At 39.3% G+C, this 26,078-nt stretch overlaps 2 protein-coding genes across 2 annotated transcripts; one reads left to right on the top strand and one right to left on the bottom strand.

The window, feature by feature from the left end:
* On the bottom strand, nt 1-19,147 carry ZNF677 (zinc finger protein 677). The gene is made up of 5 exons (XM_072768806.1): nt 18,455-19,147; nt 16,391-16,455; nt 16,251-16,315; nt 8,839-8,992; nt 1-2,252 (listed from the first exon to the last, which is right to left on the bottom strand). Exons 3-5 carry the CDS (start codon nt 16,263-16,265, stop codon nt 268-270), a joined length of 2,154 nt encoding a protein of 717 aa, XP_072624907.1. The 5' UTR covers nt 16,266-16,315; nt 16,391-16,455; nt 18,455-19,147; the 3' UTR covers nt 1-267.
* LOC140608056 (vomeronasal type-1 receptor 2-like) lies at nt 19,108-23,563 on the top strand. Its single transcript, XM_072782873.1, has 2 exons — nt 19,108-19,257; nt 22,258-23,563. The coding sequence occupies exons 1-2, from the start codon at nt 19,108-19,110 to the stop codon at nt 23,119-23,121; spliced, it is 1,014 nt and encodes a 337-aa protein (XP_072638974.1). The 3' UTR covers nt 23,122-23,563.
* The last annotated feature ends 2,515 nt before the right edge of the window (nt 23,564-26,078 follow it).

The raw sequence follows: 26,078 nt of genomic DNA, 5'->3' as shown, positions 1-26,078 counted from the left end.
AACCCCACTAAAAGCTGTACATTTTTTATAAAGCTGATCACTCATTACATTGTAAGGCTTCTACCTACTAAAAACTGTTTTGTTCACAAGGTATAAACTTTGGATAAGCCTTGCCATACATTACATTTGTCTGCTTTCTTTTGGAGATTTACATTCTGATATCAAGTGAGGTATAAGCCTTGGCTATAAGCTTTGCCACATACATTAGTTTCATATGGTTCCTCTCCATGATGGAATCTCTGATGTTGAATAACTTGCTTACTCATTTTATTTGTAAGGTTTCTTTCTACTAGGAGTTCTTTGATGATCCCCAAAGCTTGAGCTTTGAATAAAATCACTGCCACACATATTAGGTTTATAATGTTTTTCATTATGTATTTTCTGATGCCTTGTAAGTTTTGCAAATTGGGTAAAAGCTTTGCCACACTCATTACATTTATAAGGTTTCTCTCCAGTATGGATTTTCTTATGCTGAGTAAGATGTGAACGCTCAGTAAAGGCTTTGCCACATTCATTACATTTATAAGGTTTCTCTCCAGTATGAGTTCTCTCGTGACCCCAAAGGTGAGAACGCTTAATAAAAGCCTTATCACATATATTACATTTATAAGGTTTTTCTCCTGTATGAATTCTCTGATGTTCCATGAGGCTTGAACTTTGTATAAAAGCCTTGTCACACACATCACATTTGTGTGGTTTCTCTCCAGTGTGTATTTTCTGATGCCTAGTAAGGTTTGCAAACTGGGTAAAAGCTTTGCCACACTCATTACATTTATAAGGTTTCTCTCCAGTATGGATTTTTCTATGTTGGGTAAGATTTGAACGCTCAGCAAAAGCTTTGCCACACTCAGTACATTTGTAAGGTTTCTCTCCAGTATGAGTTCTCTCATGACCCCATAGGTGTGATCGTCTAATAAAAGCCTTATCACATTTATTACATTTATAAGGTTTTTCTCCAGTATGAATTCTCTGATGTTCTATTAGGCTAGAGCTTTGGATAAAAGCCTTGCCACATATATCACATTTGTGTGGTTTCTCTCCAGGATGTGTATTCTGATGTCTAATGAGGTGTGAGCACTGCTTAAAAGCTTTGCCACACTCATTACATTTGTACGGTTTCTCTCCAGTATGGATTTTCTTATGTTGAGTAAGGCTTGAACGTTCAGCAAAGGCTTTGCTGCATTCGTTACATTTGTAAGGTTTCTCACCAGTATGAATTCTCTCATGACTCCAAAGATGTGAACGTTGGATAAAAGCCTTACCACATTCATTACATTTGTAAGGTTTCTCTCCAGTATGCATTCTCTGATGATTTGCAAGGTTTGAATTTTGACTACAGACCTTGCCACATATGTTACATTTATATGGTTTCTCTCCTGTATGGACTCTGTGATGTCTCGTGAGGTTTGAACACTGATTAAAGGCTTTACCACACTCGTTACATTTGTAAGGTTTCTCTCCAGTATGGATTTTCTTATGTTGGGTAAGATGTGAACGCTCTGTAAAGGCTTTGCCACACTCATTACATTTGTAAGGTCTCTGTCCTGAATGAATTCTCTCATGACTCATGAGGTTTGAGCTTTTGCTAAAAGCCTTCCCACAGTTATTACATTTGTAAGATTTTCCTCTAGTGTATGCTCTCCTGTATTGTGCAGATAACAAGGGATATTTTAATATCTTCCTATATTTATTCCAAATGTTTCTGATAGTAGGAGGAATCCTGTGAAGTGGTGAAACAGAGGAACCATTGTTGACAGACTTCTCCACTTGATTACATTTATAGATTTTTCCCTCAGTATGAAATCTCTGCAGTTCAGCCAGGTGTCCCTGCAAACTTAATCCAATTCTATTTTCCAAACAGTTTATGTCCTGGTTTCCAGCATCACCTACGTTGTTTTCCAGTTTTAACAAATTCCTTATAAATGGCTCGGCATGCATAAAACATTGGTATGTATTATTTCTTATAGAAATAGTCTGTTTTTGTGGAAAAGTAACTGAGGATTTATTAAGTTCTTCATCTTTTCTATGAGTGAGATTTTTGTTATGGGTCAAAGGCGCTTCTTTGTAATTTCTTGCATCATATCCCCACTGACTTTCAAACTCATGCACATTTTCCCAGACTTCCTTGAGATCAAAATTCTTGATGTCATCACTTTTGTTTCTCTCCAATATCACTAAGTGGTATAATTCTCCTTTATTAATGTCCTCTATTGGTGATAATTCCTTGGTTGCAAATCCAGCAGAAAGGCTTCCTAACAAATAGAAGGTAAATAAATATTTTATACTGAACTATGTAATTACACCAAAAATAATACTTATAATGAACATAGGAATTTTCTCAAGCAGTCTCCAAACACTATTGTAATATAGTGTTTCTAAGTTTTTTTAAATATATTTTTCCATATTAATATTTTCTCTGATCTTCAAATGTTTTTTAAACATACATTATATACATATTCTTTTGCCATATAACTGGATAATTAGATGATACTTCATGATTAGGGAGCTGATCTACATACTATTATATAACTGTACATGAAATCATAATTGAGATCTCAGCCTTCCCTAATTCTTAGTTTTTATAAAAATGTGTTTACCTGAACCTGATATCTCATAATTCAGTGGTTCTCAACGTTTCATTTCTCCTAGTGTGTGTTCCTTATGGAATGTAAATTCTTTCTTTAGTTCTCAAGGAAGGATTCTTTAGAAATCCAGAGACTTTTATTTTGTGTAACTGTGGTTACTTAACCTACTAGATTTATCAATTGTTTAATTGTAATATACAGATACCTTAAAATATCTTTGTCATATGCCCACACATTATTAAACACCAGATCAAGCTGCTGTCCTGAGCAAGCTAAACTGTGTATAAACAGGGGTCTTTCCTTATATTGGTAATGCAGTGTGGGGAAGGGCAGGTCCTATGGAAACTGAGGTGCTTTGGTGCTCAAAATTAATATATCAGGAAATACCAGTATAGTTTGTTTAGATCAATGAAAAATCTGAGCAAAGGTCAGGACTTGGATTCAGAAAAGAGTGAAGCACAAGGAATAACAGGAAATGTGGGAGTAGTACTTGTGCTTGCAATATCTATGGTAATATGATTGTTTTAACAGTTAAAAGCCTGACCTTGAAAAAAGAGAGGAGCTGATTTGGCAACAGGCATAATATGGACTCATTCTGTAAAAACTTATATTATGGGTGTGATGTGAAAGTGGAAGACATTCAACAGAGAGATAATATGGTAAAGGAAAATTGTAGGCTTGCAGTTATTTTAGTATTTGCTCTAAAAATTACCAAACTGTGGGGTGCCTGGGTAGCTCAGTTGGTTAAGTGTCCAACTCTTGATTTTGGTTCAGGTCATGATCTCAGGGTCATGGAATTGAGCCATGAGTTGGGCTCTGCACTTAGCATGGAGTCTGCTTGGGATTCTCTCTCTCCTTTTACCCCTCTCCCCACCTCTCTACCCCCACTCACACACTCTAAAAAAATCAAACTGAAAATCCCACAATTCCATTTCTAGGTATACAGTCTAGACAGATATGTATTATACACACACACACAAAGACATGCATATGTTCCAGACATATGAGAATGTTCTAAACATATAAGAATGTTCTAAAAAGGACCTCCAAAAAGCAAAAACTTGGAAATGGCCATCCAGAAGAGAATGGATAAATTCACATATAAACACATGTAGATATGATAAAACCGTCTGAAAAGTAGCAATGGAAGATGACCATGGGTAATAGGCAACAATCTCCTGGCTGGGGGCACAAAAGTTATATGGTAGGAAAAAGTTAGCAAGAAGCTTTTGCCAAGGTTTAAATTCCTTGGGGATATTATTATATTTTGTTTTTTTAAAAAAGTGTATTAGGGATCCCTAGGTGGCGCAGCGGTTTAGCGCCTGCCTTTGGCCCAGGGCGCAATCCTGGAGACCCGGGATCAAATCCCACATCGGGCTCCCGGTGCATGGAGCCTGCTTCTCCCTCTGCCTGTGTCTCTGCCTCTCTCTCTCTCTCTGTGTGTGACTATCATAAATAAATAAAAATTTAAAAAAATAAAATAAATAAAAAATAAATAAAAAGTGCATTAAATAAATTATATATATTTTTAAAATAGAAACCTCAATTTATAGTAAGACATTTTTAATCCAAATGTCCTTGCTTGTTACAGAAAAATAACGGTGTCTTTTTCTGGAATTTTAAATCATATCTTCTTTTACCATTACAATCCCAGACATATAAGAGACATCAGATGAGAAGTGCTCTTACTAGATATGTGCGTGTGTGTGTGTGTGTGTGTAGTTATATAACCCGACTTCAAAAACATCATCAGGAAATAGTGCCCCTAAGGAGCATTACTAAATGATCTAGAACATAGAATATTTCTATGGAAGGACAGTGTTAATAGCAATATTTAAAGATAGAAACATTTTTTGGCAGTTTCACAGTGATCCATGGCAGAGGTCTACATGCATAGATGGCACAGATGTAGTTAGCAACATAGGCAGCCAATAATGGAAAAACAAGTCAGCAATGGGATGTATATCAACAAGGACCAGGTGACTCTTGTATGGAATTCAGCTGAAAATGAGGACAGGCACAAAGGAGGTTTCATGGGTTAACTGAAATGTATCTTGTACAAAAACCTATGGCAAGTCAATTGAATGGTATTTCTGTGACTAAGGCAGTAACTTAAAAAAAGGTATGTCCTCAAGATATCACAGATTCTCAGTTTAAAAAAATGCCATATTTAACTGAGGAAAATTTGTGTTAAAACAATGAGATACCATTACACACTTATGAGAATGTCCAAATTCAGAACACTGAAACACCAAATACCACTGAGGATGTAGAGCAATAAGAACTCTCACTCACTGCTGGTGAGAATGCAGAATGGTACAACACTTTGGAAGACAGTTTGCAGTTTCTTACAGAGTTAAATATACTCTTAAGTATGATCTAGCAACCAAACTCCTTGGTATTTACACAAGTTGAAAATTTATGTCCACATAAAAACCTGGACATGAAATAGAAGAAAAATCCTAAAATCTATATGGAACCACAAAAGACCATGCCATGCACGGCCAAAGCATCTTGAGAAAGAACAAAGTTAGAGGCATCACATTCTCTAATTTCAAACTCCTTCATTACAAAGCTGTGGTAATTAAAACAGTATGGTATTAGCATAAAAGTAGACACACAGATCAACAGAACAGAACCCAGAAATAAACCCACACACAGTCAATTAATTTACGACAAAGGGGACATGAATATACAATGGGGAAAGAACAAGCTCTTCAAGAGTATTGGGAAAACTGGACAGCCACATAGAAAAGAATGGAACTGAACCACTACCTGACACCATATACAAAAGTTAACTCAAAGTACATTAAACACTTGAACCAAACACCTAAAACCATAAAACTCCTAAAAGAAAAGATAGGAGGTAATAAACTTGACACAAGTAATAAACTTGACACAGGTCACTCTTGACATCAAAAGTAAAATCAAGAAAAGCAAAAATAAGTGGGATTTACAACAAACTAAAAAATTTCTGCACAGCAAAGGAAACCAAGAAAATGAAAAAGGCAACCTACTGAATGGGAGAAAGTATCAGCAAATAAAGCTCTACTTTATTAGATTATTACTAGGAAAAGGATCAACTAAGACATTATCATCTTCCCAGAGGGTTAATGGAAGGCAGCTTCTTTGTCAAATGAAGTGACTCTGTGTCCTCTAGACCAAGGTTGTCAGTGGTGACACATTTCTGCCTTGGTTGAAACAGGTAATAAGATCTTACATATTGAAATTTACCTTAGCAAGCAGGAAGAGATAAATGTTGAAATGGGAAGAACATGGCCAGTAAAGAGCAGCAGTGATGGGGGGGAGGGGGGGGCGAGGGCCCAAGGGCAACAGTGTGGGTGTTGTGTCCCACATGACTATTTGTGTAAGTATAGTTCTCAGAGGCTGCAGATTGGAATTGATCTGAGTTGAAACAAAAACACTCCATTTGGAAAGTTAAGATCAAGAAATTTTTAGCATTTAACCTCAAGTCCTCCCAGTCATGAAAATCCATTTTTATTATAGACACCACAGGAACCTAGTTTACAAACAAAATCAGTAAAAATTATCTCCTGCAGCCTTTAAAATTCAGCCAAGAAAGTCAAAAGAGAACCCCCAGAATGAAAGAAAACATTTGCCAATCATCTGAGAAGGGATTTGTATCTAGAATATATAAAGAACTCTTTAAACTTAACAACAAAAATCCAATTTTAAAATGGACAAAAAATCTGAATAGACTTTTCAAAAAAATAGAAAAATGGCCAATAAGCACACAAAAAGATGTCTAACATCATTAGTCATTAGGGAAATGTAAATCAAAACCAGAATAAGATACAACTCCACATTCCAAAGATGGCTATAATCAAGGAAACAGATTACAAGTATTGATAAGGATAAAAAAAAAAAAAAGTATTGATAAGGATGTGGAGAAATTGGAATGCTCATACATTCCTAGCAATGGTACTTTGAAAAATAGACTGCTGATTCCTCAAAAGATTAAAGAGAATTAGCATATGACCCAGCAGTTCCACTGCTAGCTAGATGCTAAAGAAAATGAAAATTTTATGTCCACACAAAAACTTGTACAAAAATGTTTATAGCAGCATTATTCGTATAGCCAAAAGGCAGAAATAACCCAAATGTCCATCAATGTATGAATGGATAAACAAAATGTGGTATTCATACATGGAATATTATGTAGCAATAAAAAGGAATGAAGTGCTACAAACCCCTAAAAAACACAAACCCTGCATATGAATATTTATAGCAGTTCTATCTGTAATGGCCAAAACCTGAAAGCCAGCAAGGTGTCTTTCAGTGGATAAATGGTCTATTCCATTCAGACAATGGAAATATGATTTAGTACTAAAAAGAAATGAGCTGTCAAGCCAGGAAAAGACATGGAGGAAACTTAAATGCATGACAATCTGAAAAGGCTGTATATACTGTTTGATTCCAAATGTATGACATCCTGGGAAGGGCAAAACTACGGAGACAGTAAAGAGATCCATGTTTGCAGGGGTTAGGAGAGAGGGTGAGGGGACTATTTTCTTGCTGGCTCAGAGATGATGATCATACCATGTCTGATCAACCCTGTCACTGCCCTAGGGAAGCACTGTAACTACAAATAATTAGGTCAAACAGGCACTTATCACTCAGGATCTCCTGATACCTTCTATCTTAGTATCCTGGGACACGCTGGCCACTCTACACAGTGGCTTCAAGAAGCACTTCTTTATGCAGCAAGATGAGACTGTAACATACTAATCAATGTTTTTCTTCAAGAATTTTGTTACCCAGTAAACTTCCTCCTTGGGAGAGTCCACTGTGAAGCTGCCACCTAAGGGCGGGTTATTACAACAGGAAAAGAAGATGAAACTTTAGACCCTTGGGATTCTATTTCAAAACCAAGTTTCAGGAAGAGAATCTTAGAGGAGACTAAGAAACCAGCAGACCAGGGTCTTTTATGTTCCAGGACTAAGTAAAGAGCAGACGAGGGAGAAAAATACAAGATATGGGAAGAAAACAGGAGGGTCAAAATTGTGGGGTTTTTTGAAAGGGGCCATGTGCTCTACCCAGACTGTAAGGTGAATGCCCATCTGGCAGTGGGGATCAGAGAGGATCCCAGTATCTCGTCTTTATATTACTGTTGGGCCACAATCTCAGAAAGTCCCACCCTATTTTTTATACACGAATGGCAAAATGAGAACTGAAGAAATGGCTGAGGGACCTGAACAGGCAGAGAGGGCTTGGCACAGGTACATGAAGCCTCATGGATACCATGGAAGGGCAGCCATTGTGTTTGTCTCCTGCGAAGTTCTCCCAAGGATATAAAATGGAAACAGAAACTGAATGTAGTCAGCACTACAGAGGCCTCAGCGCTAATGTGTATGGTGTGAGAACCGAGAGAGATCAACGGGAAAGACTCCTTAGAGACAGTCATATCAGTCCCTCTCAAACCATGACACCAGTATGGTCAGGTAAGAGTGTTGTGGGTCATCACAATGGGAATCTAAACTTATACATTTGATTTACACATCTGAATAACAGATTAAGGGGGGAGGGGATTTCCTTTGAGAGCTCACAAGAAATAAACTTATTTTTCCATAGATCTTTTCCAAAAAATATTTAATATGGAACAGTTTACTCTGCCTATCTGAGCTCTTATGTTCCCATCTCAATACATTCCTACCTGTCTGCATTTCCCCCTATTTTCACTTCACTTTGCACAGTCCAGGGCATTTCCCCTTGTTCCAAAATGGAGATGATATTCAGCTCTCAAGAGACTTCAAATTATAAAGAAAAAAAAGAACATGATACAAGAGCTTTGCTCTTCCAGAATACATTCCTAGCTCTCTGTTCCGTGAAGAAGAGAGAACGTTCATTACATGAGGTGTAGAAAAAGAATTTCAAAACTGAGTCAATTGACTGCCTCCTTCTGAATGCTTACATGTTATTTTATGAATACAAATATCTAGTTCTTTTCCAAGAACTACTGAATCAAAGGCACAAGGGTAAGACCACAGAATCAGACTTTTAAAAATTTCACTCTAAGGTTTTCTGACTTCTGATGCTCTGCAACCACCTAAGGAAGCATGAATGCAAACTTTCTGAAGATAAGGGAAGTTAGAGTCTACTTGCCACATTATAAAGCTTTTCCATTCTCAATTAAAACAGCTTCAATCACTCCCTTAAGAACAGGGATTTAAAACTCATACAATCAAGTCAGGGGCTCTCAAGAGAAAATGCAAAGACATATAAAAGTAATTACCAACTTCTGGAGGGAAATTATCCTCACCCAGGGAGACTAGGTTCCTGTAGTTCTCCAACATCACGTCCCTGTACAAGGCCTGCTGAGCAGGGTCCAGGCACTCCCACTCCTCCTCAGAGAATTCTATGGCCACATCCCTGAATGTCAACCGTCTCTGAAATGAAAACACATTTCACCAAGAGGACAGGGAGAGTTCTGATTTTGACACAAAATAAAAGCAGCAGAAATGTGTAAAGGCTGACTTGGCTGGAGTGAGTGTTCTGACTGATTTGTGTAAAATAATTCTGAGCAAGTTCTCTAATTTTCTTCAAATTAAGTGAAACTCACATAAAATTAGACATTTTAAAGTCCCATTCGGTGGCATTTAGTACACTCATAGTGTTGTTACAAACATCACCTCAGTCTAGATCAAAAATATTTTTATCCTCTCCAGTGGAAATTCTTTACCCATTAAGCAGGTGCTCCCTATTCACCCTTTCTTCCCCAGTCCCTTGGCAACCACTAATGCTTTGTCTCTATGGACTTACCTATTTTGGATTTTTCACGTAAAAGGAATGGTATAAATGTGACTTTTTGCATCTGGCTCCTTTCACTTAGAATAATGTGATCATCATCATAACCCATGATGAATGTATGTAGCATCAGCACATGTCTTTTTTATGCTGACTAGTATTTCCCTGTAGGACTAGACTCATCTATTGATGGGCATTCAGTTGTTATCACCTTTGCCTAATGTTATTAATATTGCTATGAACTTTCAAGTACAAGTAAGTTTGGATACCTGTCTTCAGTTCTTTTGGTTATATACTTAGGAGCGGAATTACTGGGTCACAGTGTTTAGTTTATCAAGAATCTGCCAGTTTTCTGGGATCCCTGGGTGGCGCAGCGGTTTGGCGCCTGCCTTTGGCCCAGGGCGCGATCCTGGAGACCCGGGATCGAATCCCACATCAGGCTCCCGGTGCATGGAGCCTGCTTCTCCCTCTGCCTGTGTCTCTGCCTCTCTCTCTCTCTCTCTCTGTGACTATCATAAATAAATAAAAAAAATAAAAAAAAAAAGAATCTGCCAGTTTTCCATAGCAGCTACAATATTTTAACAGAATGTGTTATGATTCTAATTTCTCCCCATGTTTACCAACATTTTTTTGTTTTACTATACTCATCCTAGTGGGTGTGAAATGGTATCTCACTGCGGTTGATTTTGCATTTTACTAATGACTAATTTCACTGAACATCTCTTCATGTGCCTGTTTCATTTATCTTCTATGAAGAAATGTCTATTAAAATCCTTTGACCTTTTAATTGGGTTCTTTTTTTTTAAGATTTTATTAATTTATTTGGCAGAGAAGTGTGCACAAGCAGGGGGAAGTACAGGGAGAGGGAAAAGTAGGCTTGATCCCAGGACCTTAAGATCATGATCTGAGCCAAAGGTAGACAGACGCTTAACTGACTGAGCCACCCAGGTGCCCCTAGATGTTCTTCATATATTCTACGCCCTTACTAGATATGTAATTTGCAAATTATTCCTCCCATTTGATAGATTATATTTCACTTATGTGATAATGTCCTTCAGTGCACAAACATTATTAATTTTGATGGTGATCAGTTTATCTATTTTTTTTAATTTTTATTTATTTATGATAGTCACAGAGAGAAAGAGAGAGGCAGAGACACAGGCAGAGGGAGAAGCAGGCTCCATGCACCGGGAGCCCGACGTGGTAATCGATCCCGGGTCTCCAGGATCGCGCCCTGGGCCAAAGGCAGGCGCCAAACCGCTGCACCACCCAGGGATCCCTATCTATTTTGTCTCTTCTGTTTTTGATATCCTATATAAAATTCACTGCCAACCCCAAGGTCATGCAGATTTACCCCTGTTTTCATTTAAGAGTTTTATAGTTTTAGCTCTTGCATTTAGTCTTTAATTCTGAATCATTTAATATGGTACAAGGTAGTTTGAATTTTATTCTCTCTCACATGGCTATCTAGCTGTGCCAGCACCATTTAATAAATTATTCTTTTTCCGCTGACTGGTTTTGGCACCTTTGTAAAAAAGGAATGGATTAGATGTATGGGTTTATTTTTGGATGCTCAGTTCTGTCACTTTGATCTACACTTCTAGCTTCTGCTGGAATTATAGTTTTGATTGATTACTCAAGCAAGGTTTGATGTTGGAATTCTAAGTCCTCCAACTTTGTTCTTTCTCATGTTTATTTTGGTTATTTGGGATCCTTACCAATTCAATGAGTGCAAAAAAAGATTATTGGGATTTTGCTAGGGATTACATTACTCTTTTTATCATTTTATGAGATACTGCCACCTCTTCCAATCCACAAACACAGGCTATCTTGACATCTATTTATGTTTTCATTTCTCTCAGCAACTTTGTAGTTTTCAGTGTGTATAAATCTTCCATTTCCTTAGTTATTCCCACTTACTTTCAATTTGTTGACTGCCAGTGTAAAAAAATACAACTGAGTTTTAAATGTTGATACTGTATTCTGTAGCTTCAATGAATTTATTATCTAATAGTTCTTTTGAGGAATTTTTATTTCTAAATATAAGATCATGTGTTCTGTGAATAGACCTAGTTTGATTCCTTTTCCAATTTTGACACATTTATTGTTCCTCTCTCTTTTCTCTGGTAAGAATTCCAGTACAGTGTTAAACTGTGGTGACAAAATGGTACACCCTTGTTTTGTTCTTGCTATTAGGATATAAGTTTTGAGTCTTTCACCAATAAGTATGATATTAGCTGTGGAATTTTTTTTTTTTTTTAAGCTGCGGAATTTTAAGAATACCCTTTTTTCAGGCTGAGGAAGTTCCCTTATATTCCTTATTTTTTTTAGTGCCCTGTTTTTGTTGAAGTGTTCTGTATATGTCTGCCCTAAGTCTAGTTGGCTTATACTGTTGCTCAGTCCTTTATTTCCTTATTGATATTATGTCCAGTTATTCTATCCATTAAAAGGGGAGTACTGAGGTCTTCAACTATTATACTGGAACTATTTCCTCAACTTCTGCTTCAAAAAACTGGGGACTTTGCTATTATATACATATTGTTCATAGTCCTTTTATCATCTTGACGCATTGACCACTTTTTCAAAATATGTCCTTCAACAGCTTTGGTAACAATTTTACAACTTAGTCTATTTGACTGGATATTTGTGTAACTTCCCAGCTAGGTCTCATTACTATTTACATGAAGTTATATTTTTCCATCCTTTCACTTTGTGAAAGCTTTGTTGAAAAGCAAGAGTTTTGTAAATATAGAGAAATCATTTTTAAAAATTCTTTTGTCTTTTAATAAAGAGTTTAATCAACTTACATTTCAAGTTACTACTGATAAGAATTACTTCTGACATTTAGCTATTTGTTTTTTTTTTTTAAGATTTTATTTATTTATTCATGAGAGACACAGAAAGAGAGAGAGGCAGAGACACAGGCAGAGGGAGAAGCAGGCTCCATTCAGGGAGCCCGACGTGGGACTCAATCCCAGGTCTCCAGGATCACGCCCTGGGCTGAAGGCAGAGCTAAACCACTGAGCCACCGGGGCTGCCAGCTATTTGCTTTCTGTATGTCTATATTTTATATCATGATTCCTCCCTTCTTTGTGTGTCTGTGTGTACACATCATCTTGATTCTCTTTGTATTTATTTTTCTGTGTATTTGTTATTTTCTGAGAGGTTACCCTGAGGATTACAGTTTACATTATTAAACTAACATGTGAATTTCAGTTGATATTAACTTAGCTTTAATAGCATACAACTGCTCCTATACAGTCTCCCTTTATGTTCTTATTGTCAAAAACTACTTCTTTATAACAGATGTGAATAAATGTTTAATACACTCAAAAGCAGATTTTTATGATTGTTTTATACATTTGTCTTTTAGGTCATGCAGAAAAAATTAATTACAAAACAAAAATATAATAATACTGGCTTATGTATTTACCTATGTAGTCACCTTTACTAGTGTTCTTTATTTGTTACCATGGCTCTGAGGTACCACTAGTTTCCATTCATTTCAGTATGAAGAACTCCATTTGGTAGGTCATGTAAGGCTAAGGCCGTTAGTGTGAACTTCCTCAGCTTTTTTTTTTTTTTCTTAAAGATTTATTTATTCATAAGAGACACAGAGAGAGGCAGTCTCCTCGCAGGGAGCCCAATGTGGGACTCGATCCCAGGACCAAGATCACATCCTGAGCCAAAGGCAGACGTTCAACTGCTGAGCCACCCAGGCGTCCCCCTCACCTTTTGTTTATCTAGGAGTCTCTTAATTTCACTATCAATTTTGAAGAATAGTTTGCCTGATTAGAGTTCCTGGTAGATTTTTTAAAAAGATCTCATGAGATTGCCCCCTGCCTCCAGTTTCTGATAAAAGTGCTGTTAAACTTAAAGAGAATCCTTGTAGATGAGAAGTTGTTTCTGTCTTGCTACTTTCCACATTCTCTTTTTGTCTCAAAGTTGATTATGTGCTTGCCAGGGATCTCTATGCATTTATCATAGTTGAAGTTCACTGAGTTTCTTGGATGTGTAAGTTATTGTTTTTGGTGAACCTGGGGAGGTTTTCAGCTCTTATTTCTTCAAATATTCTTTCTGGGGATCCCTGGGTGGCGCAGCGGTTTGGCGCCTGCCTTTGGCCCAGGGCGCGATCCTGGAGACCCGGGATCGAATCCCACGTCGGGCTTCCGGTGCATGGAGCCTGCTTCTCTCTCTGCCTGTGTCTCTGCCCGCCCCCCGCCTCTCTCTCTCTATCATGAATAAATAAATAAAATCTTTAAAAAAAAAAAAAACAAATATTCTTTCTGCCCTTTCTTGTTCTTTCCTGATAGGACTCCTATAATGTGTATATCTGTATTTTTTAAAGTTTTATTTATTTATTTTAGGGGGGTATGCACATGTGGGGAGAGGGGAAGGAAGAGGGGGAGGGGAAGAGGGAGGGAGAGGGAGAGAGAGAGAAAGAGAATGAATATCATGAAGCCGAATTCCCACTGAGTCTGGTACCCAATGCAGGGCTCAATCCCAGGACCACAAGATCATGACCTGAGTGGCAGTTAAGAGTCAGACTCTCAACAGACTAAACTACCCCAATCCAGGTGCCCCTGTATCAGTATTCTTGATATTGTCTATAGTGTCCCAAAGGTTTCTTAATCTGTTCATTTTTCTTTTTTCTCTTTTCTTCTTTTTCCCCTTTCTTCTGCTCATGCTGGATAATTTCAATTAACCTCTGTTTAAGTTCACCAATTCTTTATTCTTCTTGTCAATCTGCTACTGAGCCCTCTAATGAATTTTCAATTTTGGTTATTATACTTTTTAGCTCCAGAATTTCTATTCCATTCCTTTACCATAATTTGTCTCTTTATTGATGTTTTCTATTTATTTAAACATTATTCTCCTGCTTCTTAGTTCTTTTCAATGGCTTCCTTTAGCTGAATATGTTGAAGACTGGTGATTTAAAACCTTTACTTATTAAGCAGAATGTCTGTGCCTCCTCAGGAACACCATCATTAACCTGTTAATCATGCTTAAAATGTACAATCTGGAGATATCCTTAGATATCTGTAGTGAAGTCAGTCCGCTCAGAAGTGGTCACTATGGCATTCTTTGTAACACTAAGAAATTGTAAAGGACCCATGTATCATTTAGAGAATGCTCCAATGAGGATCTAAAAAAGCAGTTATTTCTATATTTACTAATATGAAAACAACTCTAAGCATGGTATGTAAATATTTAAATTTGCAGATTAAAATACAATTAAACATTTACTGAAGAATATTCTCTAAAATCACATTACAATATATAAATGCATTTTTGTAAGACTTGCACTGCAGAGAACATTGGTTCCTGATAAAGACAATCAGTGATGGTAGAAGATGTGACAGGGAAAGAGATAGTTTACTTCTTAGTTTCTGAACTGTATCACTATGTGGAACCGAACCACAAAAAATATACACCATAAAGGTTTAATACAGAAAACAAAACACAACACCAAAAACCCCAAAAATTTAACAATTAGTAATATCAAAACTTAGCTCTAGCCTCTCTTTTTTTTTTAAAGTTTCTTTTTTTTTTTTAAGATTTTATTTATTTATTTATTCATGAGAGACAGACAGAGAGAGAGAGAGAGAGAGAGAGAGTGAGGCAGAGACACAGGCAGAGGGAGAAGCAGGCCCCATGCAGGGAGCCCGATGTGGAACTCGATCCTAGGTCTCCAGGATCAGGCCCTGGGCTGAAGGCGGCGCTAAACCGCTGAACCACACGGGCTGCCCAGCTCCAGCCTCTCTGATGACAAAGTTCTGGTCCTATATCTTGGCTAAATTATAAACATTTTTATCTAAAAGATCTACTGTGCAAGAGTTTGTAAATGAACATTATGGTCTTTATGAGATGCGTGTGCTATGAATCATTTAAAGAACGTTTACCATTAGACAAATAGGTTGATTCTATATTTTAATTTTTATTTTATTTTATTTATTTATGATAGCCACACAGTGAGAGAGAGAGAGAGGCAGAGACACAGGCAGAGGGAGAAGCAGGCTCCATGCACCGGGAGCCCGACGTGGGATTCGATCCCAGGTCTCCAGAATTGCGCCCTGGGCCAAAGGCAGGCGCTAAACCACTGCGCCACCCAGGGATCCCCTATATTTTAAAATGAATTGTTAATAAAACACCCTCCCTATTCCTTATTCCTACTTTGAACTTCCCATTATATTTCAAAGTATTAATATCCTGGAGTCAGAAATATACTGATTTCCTTGTTTAATGTCAAAAGACATTTATAAAATTAGACAAAGCAAATATCCCCCATCATTCTTTCCAGAGTTTCTCAGGTATTTGTGCACATTAATTCATCACTTACACATGTAATCTCTTTAATCTTGATTTACATGAACCGAAAAGGCATCCAGGAGTTTCTGAAGAATTCTTAATGCCCAACCTCACTGACACCACAGAGCCTATACCCTATTCTCCAGTCAATGCCTGCACAGAAGATCCTTCACAAGATGACCACCTAAAAGGAGCCTCTTCTCAAGTTCTATGTCCTAGGTCATAGTGAGATGGAATCTGCATAGAGATGAGATTGGGAGAAGGCCCTGGCTGTGAGTAAACATTTTAGGCAAGACACTCTGGAGACAGGAAAGATTAACAAGTCCAAAATGTAACATTTTAGGGATCCCTGGGTGGCGCAGTGGTTTGGCGCCTGCCTTTGGCCCAGGGTGCGATCCTGGAGACCCGGGATCGAATCCCACGTCGGGCTCCCGGTGCATGGAGCCTGCTTCTCCCTCTGCCTATGTCTCTGCCTCTCTCTCTCTCTCTCTCTCTCTCTCTGTGACTATCATAAATTAAAAAAAATTAAAAAACAAAAACAAAATGTAACATTTTAGGAAGGAGAACAATCAACTAAAATCTGACTTTTACCTGGGAAAGAGCCATTCCTCCCTTTTTCTCTCTTCTTCCAGGCTTCTTTCTCAGGTAAGATTATTCTGTGTAACAAAAAGTATGTTAATGCTCAGAATCAACATAGGAAGGAGAACAATCAACTAAAATCTGACTTTTACCTGGGAAAGAGCCATTCCTCCCTTTTTCTCTCTTCTTCCAGGCTTCTTTCTCAGGTAAGATTATTCTGTGTAACAAAAAGTATGTTAATGCTCAGAATCAACATAACCCCTTCCTCTGCCACAATATACATACTGGGAGAACCTTAATATGGGAGAAAGACAGTCCTTTGCTCCTTACTGCAACAGGAGGGATGCAGGAACAGTAATTCCTATATGGAAGGCAATAAGTGCATTTTTCAGCCATTTCTTCAGAAAGCCCTCCTCTCCTGCTGAAACCCATATATTCTACTGCAACTGCATCATCCTTTGTCCACTTAGCCAGAGGAACTGCATCATTCAAGTTCCTGGCTTCTCCCTGGGCAGGCAGCATCCAATGAATGGTTGATTGGAAATACAGAAGCCTGTCCATTCCATCAATTTGGACAAACTCTTAAGGCTACCCCCACTCTGGAGCTACCTGGAAGCGATAGCAAGAGTTTAGATTTTTGTCCTAATGGTGATGGGAACCTATAAGCAGATTTAATATCGAGATGACACAATCAAATTTAAGATTTAGTTACAATACAGAGAGAGAATAGGAGCTGAGAGGAGCATGCCTTGGTCTCTTAAGACTATGCTCCTGCCTCTTTTTTAGTGGTGTTCATTATCACATTTTAAACTCTGTAACAGGGCACACTCTCCCAGAAACCTCCAAAGACAAACACATCCCCAATTTTGAAAATCATTTCAGCGATCTTATTAGCTCAAATTCAGAATTTCTGGTCTATCATCTTCATGTCACAGTTGTGTGCACTATGTCTCAGAGGGAGTATTTTTACCAAGTTACCCTTAAGAGGTCTGAATTGAGTGAGCAGAAATGGGTAGAAGTAAATTCTGAAATGGTAGCCTGGAAAGGTTTAAGGGGAAAGAACTTGTCCTAATTCCACATTACCTTTCATGTTCTCTTTCATGGGTTTAATCAAAACCAAGCATTTAATTCCTCTTTTCCAGAAAAAAAATACAATAAAAATAAATGAAATGGACAATGGTTACTAGCCCTGAAAAACATGAAAAAGGGTCACCTGTGGAGATGAAATCTGAACAATCTCTGCATCATAAACAGATGGGCTCTGTTGGAATAAAGTTCCACATCAATCCAGCCCACCTTTCTAACATCTGCATACAAAATGCAAGGGGAACTTGAGGGAAACATCTACTTAGTTGGGAGATTTCTGTTCAGAGTTCAGTCATTAATCAGACCACTTAAGGGAAGAAGGGAACTGCTGAATATTAAACTAACTGGCTAAAGTAGATTTTGAGTGTTAAAAGATTATCAACATCCCTACCAGATGCATAATGAACTACTATAAAGTTATTTACCAGACATCAAACAATAATAAATAGAAAGCATTTAAAACTCGTAATATTAACAAAAAATTAAGGCAGCAAATAATTTGGAAATTAAAGATATCCAGTGGATTCTGAGATCAAAATTGAAACAAGTGTGAGGATACATCAAATTTAGAAAAGAATGAGCCACAGGATAAAGGAGAAAGAAACAGTACTCTTAATAATGGTCATTTTGAGGGATCCCTGGGGGGCTCAGCGGTTTAGCGTTAGCCTTTGGCCCAGGGTGTGATCCTGGCTCCAGGATCGAGTCCCGCGTCAGGTTCCTGGCATGGAACCTGCTTCTCCCTCTGCCTGTGTCTCTGCCTCTCTCTCTCTCTCTCTCTATCATAAATAAATAAATAAATAAATAAATAAATAAATAAATCAATCAATCTTTAAAAAAAAAAGGTCATTTTGAAAAAACATGTGGTGACATAAAGTCTTCCCCCATTTCTTGAAACGGAAGAAGATGACCTGGATCTGACTGAGCTAGGCCTCTGCCCTCTAGAGGAATAGGGCTTGCAAATGGACTCATCCTCTGATGCAATCATTAGAACATGCAGATGCCTCAAACACTTGGTTTCACATTCTCATTCTCTTCTGCATAATTGAGACAATTCAATAAATTTTAATTACAGAGGCACAAATCAGCACTTCACAACTCTATAGTCTACATCCAGTCAATTCAATACTCACCTGGGTTTGGGTCCTGGGCTTTCTCCGAGACCACTATGTGTTTTGTTCTGTGTGTCTCTTTGTCCTTGTTTCTCTTCTCTCCTTTTGTCCATCTGTGTTTCCCTCTCTGTTTCCGCATCCTTCTGTTTCCCTCCCTACTTACTCGGCCTCCAACAGCCTGACCCCACTCTGCTGCAACCTCTTTCGATCCCTGCGGTTCTTCCTCCCCAGACTTTCCGATAGCCCCCTAACTCCGCCGATTCCTGCCTCTTCCCCGCCATCTGCGTTGCCCCTCTGCCCTCCCTGGAGCGGGGCGAAGGGCCTGCATCCACCTCCCGAGCGACCACCATACCGACGCAGTTGGGGGTGGGGACGGGGCGGGGGGGCAGAATCGGAGATCGGAGCAACGTTCTGAGCAGGAAAGCGACCAGAAGAGCGATCGGTGTCTACAAGGACCGACGGCAGCAAGGCTGGGCCCGGTACCTGCCTCAGAGCGATTTCAACTGGAAACGAACGCAGACTCCCGGGTCCCGCGCCGACCGACAGGACTCGGAAACGTCCCACGGCGACGCTGTGACAGGCGAAAGGGACGCCCTCCCAGCGACAGGAACGAGTGGGTTCAAGGATTTTACCTTACCAGGCGACCCCGAAACTGGGTAGGGAGGAGGGGCCTTATGAGCGCGCCCGCGGCACGAACCAGAAAAATGGAGACTCACTCACCCGAGCACCCGTTGCTCCGCGCGATCCGCTTCCGGGTCTGCAGGAAGGCGGGCGTGCGCGTGCGCGTGCGTGTGCGCTTCCGCCGCCGGGCGGGAGCCGGGCCGGTCTGCGCCTGCGCGCGTGGCGTCCGGGCGTTTACTTTTCTGTACTTCTTTCCCTCCCTTTTTCGCTCCCTCCCGGGGGGATTCAGGTGCTGCTGCAGAATTCCTTTGAGTACCGATTGGGGTCCCTTGGAGCCAGGCTGGGTACATTAGGGAAGTGCGAGCTGGTTTTATTGGAACCTGCAGTATTTGAGAAACTGAACACGAAGCGACCGAGATGACAGAGACAGCTCCTAATTTATTTTTTTTAAAGATTTTATTTATTTATTCATGAGAAACACACATACACACAGAGAGGCAGAGACAAAGGCAGAGGGAGAAGCAGGCTCCATGCTGGGAGCCCTATGTGGGACTCCAGGATCACGCCCTGGGCCGGAGGCAAGCGCTTAACCGCTGAGCAACCCAGATGCTCCTTAATTGAGCAAAAGCCAGTGGTCCATGGGGGTTGATGGAAGCTAGAATGCGGAATGCAGAGCTGCTCTGTGGGGAATGTGCAGTTTTGTATTAATTACTAAATATGGTTGCAATTTCAATTTCCTAAAAAATCTTCATTCTCAGTTACTTTGGAAGAGTATTTTTAACTTGAAGATTAGGTATTTTAACTGATCTTTTCGTTTTCTGTTTCTGAATGCTTTGTGTCAAGTGCAGATAAGGAGATTTGCGAAAGGTGCACTCTTTTACAGATAAATTTAACTCTTCCTGGTACTGATGAAATATTAGTTTGGAAGTACTTCCAGAGACATGTGATAAGGATGTGTGTTCTTTATGTGACCAATACAAGGAAATAGTAAAACTTTTTTCACATTCCAGTAGCATCCTATATACACTTAGTAATTATTAATGTGAAATATACAAGTCATGAGCTCGAATCCCACATTGGGTATAGAGATTACTTAAAAATAAAATAGCCTATGTACAAAAAAGATTGTTGTTTTTGTATAACAATATTATATCCTATTAGCTTACTGAATTTTTTCTACCAGTTTCTTCGTGTTTCCAGACTTACACTTGTATCATCTGCAAACATAGTTTTACATCTTTGTTTCTAATTATTATGCCATTTTAAATTGCCCCAGCTAAACCTCCAGCACAATGATAAATGAGTAGAACAGGTGATCATGTGCTTTTTTAGTGTGGTTTCTGGCCTTAGTGGAATATGTCTACTGCTTCCCTACCAGCAAGACGAAGATTTCATTTTGTCAAGTTGGGAAAGATCCATCAATTCCTAATTTCAAGTGTGTGCGTGTGTGGGGCGGGGTGGGGGGGGGTGGGGGGTGGGTTAAAGATTTTATTTATTCATGAGAGACACAGAGGGAGAAGTAGGCTCCCTGAGGGGAGCCCTATGCAAGACTCAATCCTAGGACCCCAGGGTCATGACCTGAGCCAAAGGCAGATGCTCCACCACTGAGCCACCCAGGTTGCCCCTAATTTCTAGTGTTTTAACATCCATACATGTTTAATTCTCCCAAATAATGTTTTTGTAACTACAAGTAAGATTTCTTGATTTCTCTTAATAAATATGATGAACAATATTAATGAATTTTCTAATAGTGAATCATTCTTGAATTCTAGACATAAATTTCACTTGTTTATCATGTTATTTTTTTTGTTTTTTAATAATAAATTTATTTTTATTGGTGTTCAGTTTGCCAACATACATTTTTTCATTGTGAAAAAATCTTTATTTTAAGAAAAAAAATTAGTTAACAAAAAAACTTAACAAGTTTCACTTAGCAAAATACACCCAAAAGGAAATCACAGTACAAAGAAAGTTTTAAGTCAAGGCCTCACCAATTCCTACAGTATTAGTAATGTGTCTCAATTTCCAAAACTAACTTATTTTTTTTAAAAGGAAATGGATTTTTTTTTAAACTTTTATTTATTTATGATAGTCACACAGAGAGAGAGAGAGGCAGAGACACAGGCAGAGGGAGAAGCAGGCTCCATGCACCGGGAGCCCGACGTGGGATTCGATCCCGGGTGTCCAGGATCGTGCCCTGGGCCAAAGGCAGGCGCCAATCCGCTGCACCACCCAGGGATCCCTTAACTTATTTTTTAAAAGCTTAAACTTAACCCAGTGCTCATCCCATCAAGTGCCCCCCTCAGTGCCCGTCACCCATTCACCCCCACCCCCTGCCATTCTCCCCTTCCACCACCCCTAGTTCGTTTCCCAGAGTTAGGAGTCTTTATGTTCTGTCTCCCCTTCTGATATTTCCTACCCATTTCTTCTCCCTTCCCTTCTAATCCCTTTCACTATTATTTATATTCCCCAAATGAATGAGAACATATGTTTGTCCTTCTCCGATTGACTTACTTCACTCAGTATAATACCCTCCAGTTCCATCCACGTCGAAGCAAATGGTGGGTATTTGTCTTTTCTAATGGCTGAGTAATATTCCATTGTATACATAAACCATATCTTCTTTATCCATTCATCTTTCGATGGACACCCAGGCTCCTTCCACAGTTTGCCTATTGTGGACATTGCTGCTAGAGACATCAGGGTGCAGGTGTCCCGGCGTTTCATTGCATCTGTATCTTTGGGGTAAATCCCCAGCAGTGCAATTACTGGGTCGTAGGGCAGGTCTATTTTTAACTCTTTGAGGAACCTCCACACAGTTTTCCAGAGTGGCTGTGCCAGTTCACATTCCCACCAACAGTGCAAGAGGGTTCCCTTTTCTCCGCAACCTCTCCAACATTTGTTGTTTCCTGTCTTGTTAATTTTCACCATTCTCACTGGTGTGAGGTGATATTTCATTGTGGTTTTGATTTGTATTTCCCTGATGGCAAATGATGCGGAGCATTTTCTCATGTGCTTGTTGGCCATGTCTATGTCTTCCTCTGTGAGATTTCTCTTCATGTCTTTTGCCCGTTTCATAATTGGATTGTTTGTTTCTTTGCTGTTGAGTTTAATAAGTTCTTTATAGATCTTGGAAACTAGCCCTTTATCTGATACGTCATTTGCAAATATCTTCTTCTCCCATTCTGTAGGTTGTCTTTTAGTTCCTGAGCAATTCCTCACTCTTATATCATTACACGTCCCTTTACATCAGCAGATGCAAGCCAAGATCCACAGATTTGATTCTTAGGCACCTGACTGTAGCCAATTCCTTGGTCATTCTCTCCGGAGGAGTCCCAGAAACCATGGCAGCTTTAGGGTTGAAATATTTCAACAATTATTATGCATGCTCCATTTTTTTGTATGTTCACAGAGTAGCCAGAGGTATGTCCATTTACTCCACCTGCCTCTTGAATGTCTTACAGGCTATCATGATCCACCCTGGGAACTCCAGATGGGCAGAGCTTAAAGTGAAAGTTCCAAAGTACATTGGTCCCTCCAGTATCCTCTGCTGGGTGCTCCACATGGTGGTAAATATGTTCTTTCCTATTTATATGACTGGTAAATGGAGAAACAAAAACATTACAAAGAAAAGAGCTTTGGGATATTGTTCTGCTTCACAGTATCGTGCCAAGATCACAGACTTAGTGTATGTCATAGTTACATCTTTCCATAACATTTTGTGCTTGGGACTCATGACCTTGGCCAGCAGCTCCATGGTCTTCCTCCTTCACAGGCACAGGCAGAGGGTCCAACACATTGATAGGAACAAGCTCCCCCTGAGACCCTCCCCTGAGTCCAGAGCCACCCAGAGCATCCTTGTTTTGGTGAGCACCTTTGTATCATTTTATTCTCTCTCCTCCATCATTTATGTTTACTTGGCTCTCTCTGATGAGTACAGTTGGTGGCTGATGACCACTGCTGTACTAATCACTGCAGGTTTTCCAACTGTTAGTCCTTTTTTTCTCATGAGCCAAGACCCCAGCACATCCAGGCTCTACTGTGTCTGCTTTGGAAGAAATACATAATTCCCTCATCTCATCAGAGAAATATGAATTATCCTCCACCTGTTCAGTCATGGATGCATTCAGACCTCAAGGCATGTTAAGAACAGAGAGAGGGGTGAGTGAAACAGAATGAAAGGGGCCTAGTATAAAATAGTAAATAACAATAGCACAGAACATGGACCCTTTGTAATTAACATGTGTGTACTTATATATGCATTTGTATTAATGGTTAAAGTAGAGAAGCTAAGATTCCATAGAACAGTCCTGAAATAATGTGAAAATACTGGAAATATCTTTGAATGTGTAACTTTCAAATTGAGATATTAAATTTTCCTAAGATGTACCTGAGCTTGGAATTGTAAAGACAGTTGGATAAGAAGGAGTAGCATGTGGGTAACTCTGTCCAGAAACTGGGAGTGGGAGCAGGGGTCCTGATTTTTTATGCAAATGGCCTGGGGTGAAGCTGGAGGGAAAAATCAGGTTTTACTTATTACTGGCTTTGAAGGCTGTGTTGCGAATATTGTGCTTTACATCCTAAGAGAAATTGGGGACATTTGAAATATGATAATGCTTACGGAGAAAGATGAGCATATCAAAATATTTTCAAGTCACCATTTGAAGAGTAAACTGCAGAGAATGAAGAGGAACATAGGAAGATGTGTCAGCTGAATTTTACAAAGTGTGCAGGTGGGAGGCAGCCAGTAAACTGAGTGTGTAGGAAGAGATTGAACAGACTTTGGGGATGTTTAGAAAGTAGATTGTTCTATGATAAATCTTGATGGCGGTTGATGATATTGGCAAAAAGGACTTCAAAATGGACTTCTGCTTTTCCAACTTGAAGATACCAGCGGTTACGGAGGAGCATTTCGTCAAGCTTGGCACAGTAGATGAGTAGCAATTTAAAGCTGAAGATATGAATATATTTTGGTTTAACAAGGAGTATTAGCACTTTTGAAATTGCCACCAGAGCAAAATGGACACACTTGAAAGGAAAAATAAAAGGATATTAACTCAAACATAGAAATATTTTAGGGGTGTCTGACTGGCTCAGGGGGTAGAGCATGCGACTCTTAACCTCAGGATCATGAGTTCAAGCCCCGCATTGGGTACAGAGATTACTTAAAAATAAAATATTTTTTAAATATTTTATTTATTTATTCATGAGAGACACACACACAGAGAGAGAGAGAGAGGCAGAGACACAGGCAGAGGGAGAAGCAGGCCCCATGCAGGGAACCCAATGCGGGACCCGATCCCAGGCCTCTAAGATCACACCCTGGGCCAAAGATGGTACTAAATCACTGAGCCATCCAGGCTGCCCCAAAATAAAATATTTTTAAAAAGAAATATTGTAATGTAAGCCTCTTATTAAATCATAAACATTTGCAATTTTTAAAGTAAACATTTTGTTTTGGAATAACTTTAGATTTGCAGAAAATTTGTAAAGGTAACATGGAGAGTTCCAAAATGTCTCTCCCATAGTACCCCAAATGTTACCATCTTAACTTTACCATAGTTCATTTGTCAAAACTAAGGAACCAACATTAGTATGTTACTATTACCTAAACTCCAGACATTATTTACATTTCAACTGTTTTAACATGGTCATTTTTCTGTGTCAGGATCCAGTCCAGGACATTACCTTATATGTAGTCATCCTGTGTCCCCCTGTCTTTTCTGCTCTGTGACATTTTCTCAGACTTTCCTTGTTTATCATGACAGGTGTGAAGAGTACTGGTCCCATACATTTTAGAATGCCTCTGAAGTTGAATTTGTCTGAAGTGTTTCTCATGGATAGACTTGGTTTATGGGTTTGGAGAAGAATATCACATCTCATCACAGCATCCCACCTGAGAGGTTCACGCAGTTAACATGGGTTATCTTGGATGATGTTAATCTTTATCTGTTAGTTAGTGTTTAGGCTTCTCCACTGAAAAATGACTCTGCATGCCTTGCTGTACTCTATTCTTTGGGATACTGTAAGCACAACCCACAGTCAAGTGTAGTGGAAGAAGGGGGGTGCTTGGAGGTAGGTGTGGGGTGTTGAATTAAGCGTCACTTCCTGGAGAGCTAAGTAACCCCATATATTATTTGCCATTCTGTGTAGAAGCTGGGTCATTTCGCCCTCATTTATTTGTTTCTTCAACTGATTTAGACTTATACTTTGTGCTATAATTCACTGCTATGTAATTTATTTTGTTGCTTAAATTGTTCTAGTTTTATGGGGTGACTGGGTGACAGGCACTGAGGGGAGCACTTGACAGGATGAGCACTGGGTGTTATGCTAGATGTTGGCAAATTGAACTCCAATAAAAATATATATACAAAAAAAATAAAGTTGATGGTCGCTTAAAAAAATTGTTCTAGTTTTGGTCATTGGGAGCCATGGTATAATAAAAATGTGTGTGTCTATGTTCTATATATGAGAGAGAGAGAGAGAGAGAGAGAGGATTGTGGTTGGTTGGTGTGTGTGAGGTTTCCTTGCTGGGCGTTTCACAGAAGAGCAGGCTGACTTAGGTTTAGATTTGTGATGTGGGTTGGGCCACTGCGGTGACCTCTGTTTTGTGGGTCCCAATATACAAATTAACTTAATCAAGGATCCTCATAGGTATAGCATTTTTCGGGGTTCTGTGAGTCTTCCCAGCAAATATCCAACTGGGGGCGGAGGGGGTGGGGCATGTTGTGGGAAGCCTTGAATCTGTAGCTCGCTGGCAGATGCACTGGAGGTTTGGGAAAGCCTGCCTTGTGAGTGGTGGCTTGTCACTGAGGGCAGTCTCGGAAACGACTTTGCCCTTAACTTGTGGGGTCTGTACTAACCAGATAATGTCAGAATTACATTGAATTGGGGGCACCTGGGTGGCTCAGTGGTTGAACGTCTGCCTTCAACTCAGGGAGTGATACCGGGGTCCTGGGATCAAGTCCTGCATCGGGCTCCCTGCATGATGCCTGCTTCTCCCTCTGCCTGTGTCTCTACCTCT

The sequence above is a fragment of the Canis lupus genome, chromosome 1, assembly GCF_048164855.1.
Source record: "Canis lupus baileyi chromosome 1, mCanLup2.hap1, whole genome shotgun sequence".
Classification (NCBI taxonomy): domain Eukaryota; kingdom Metazoa; phylum Chordata; class Mammalia; order Carnivora; family Canidae; genus Canis; species Canis lupus.
This window is presented reverse-complemented; position numbering and strand designations above follow the sequence as displayed.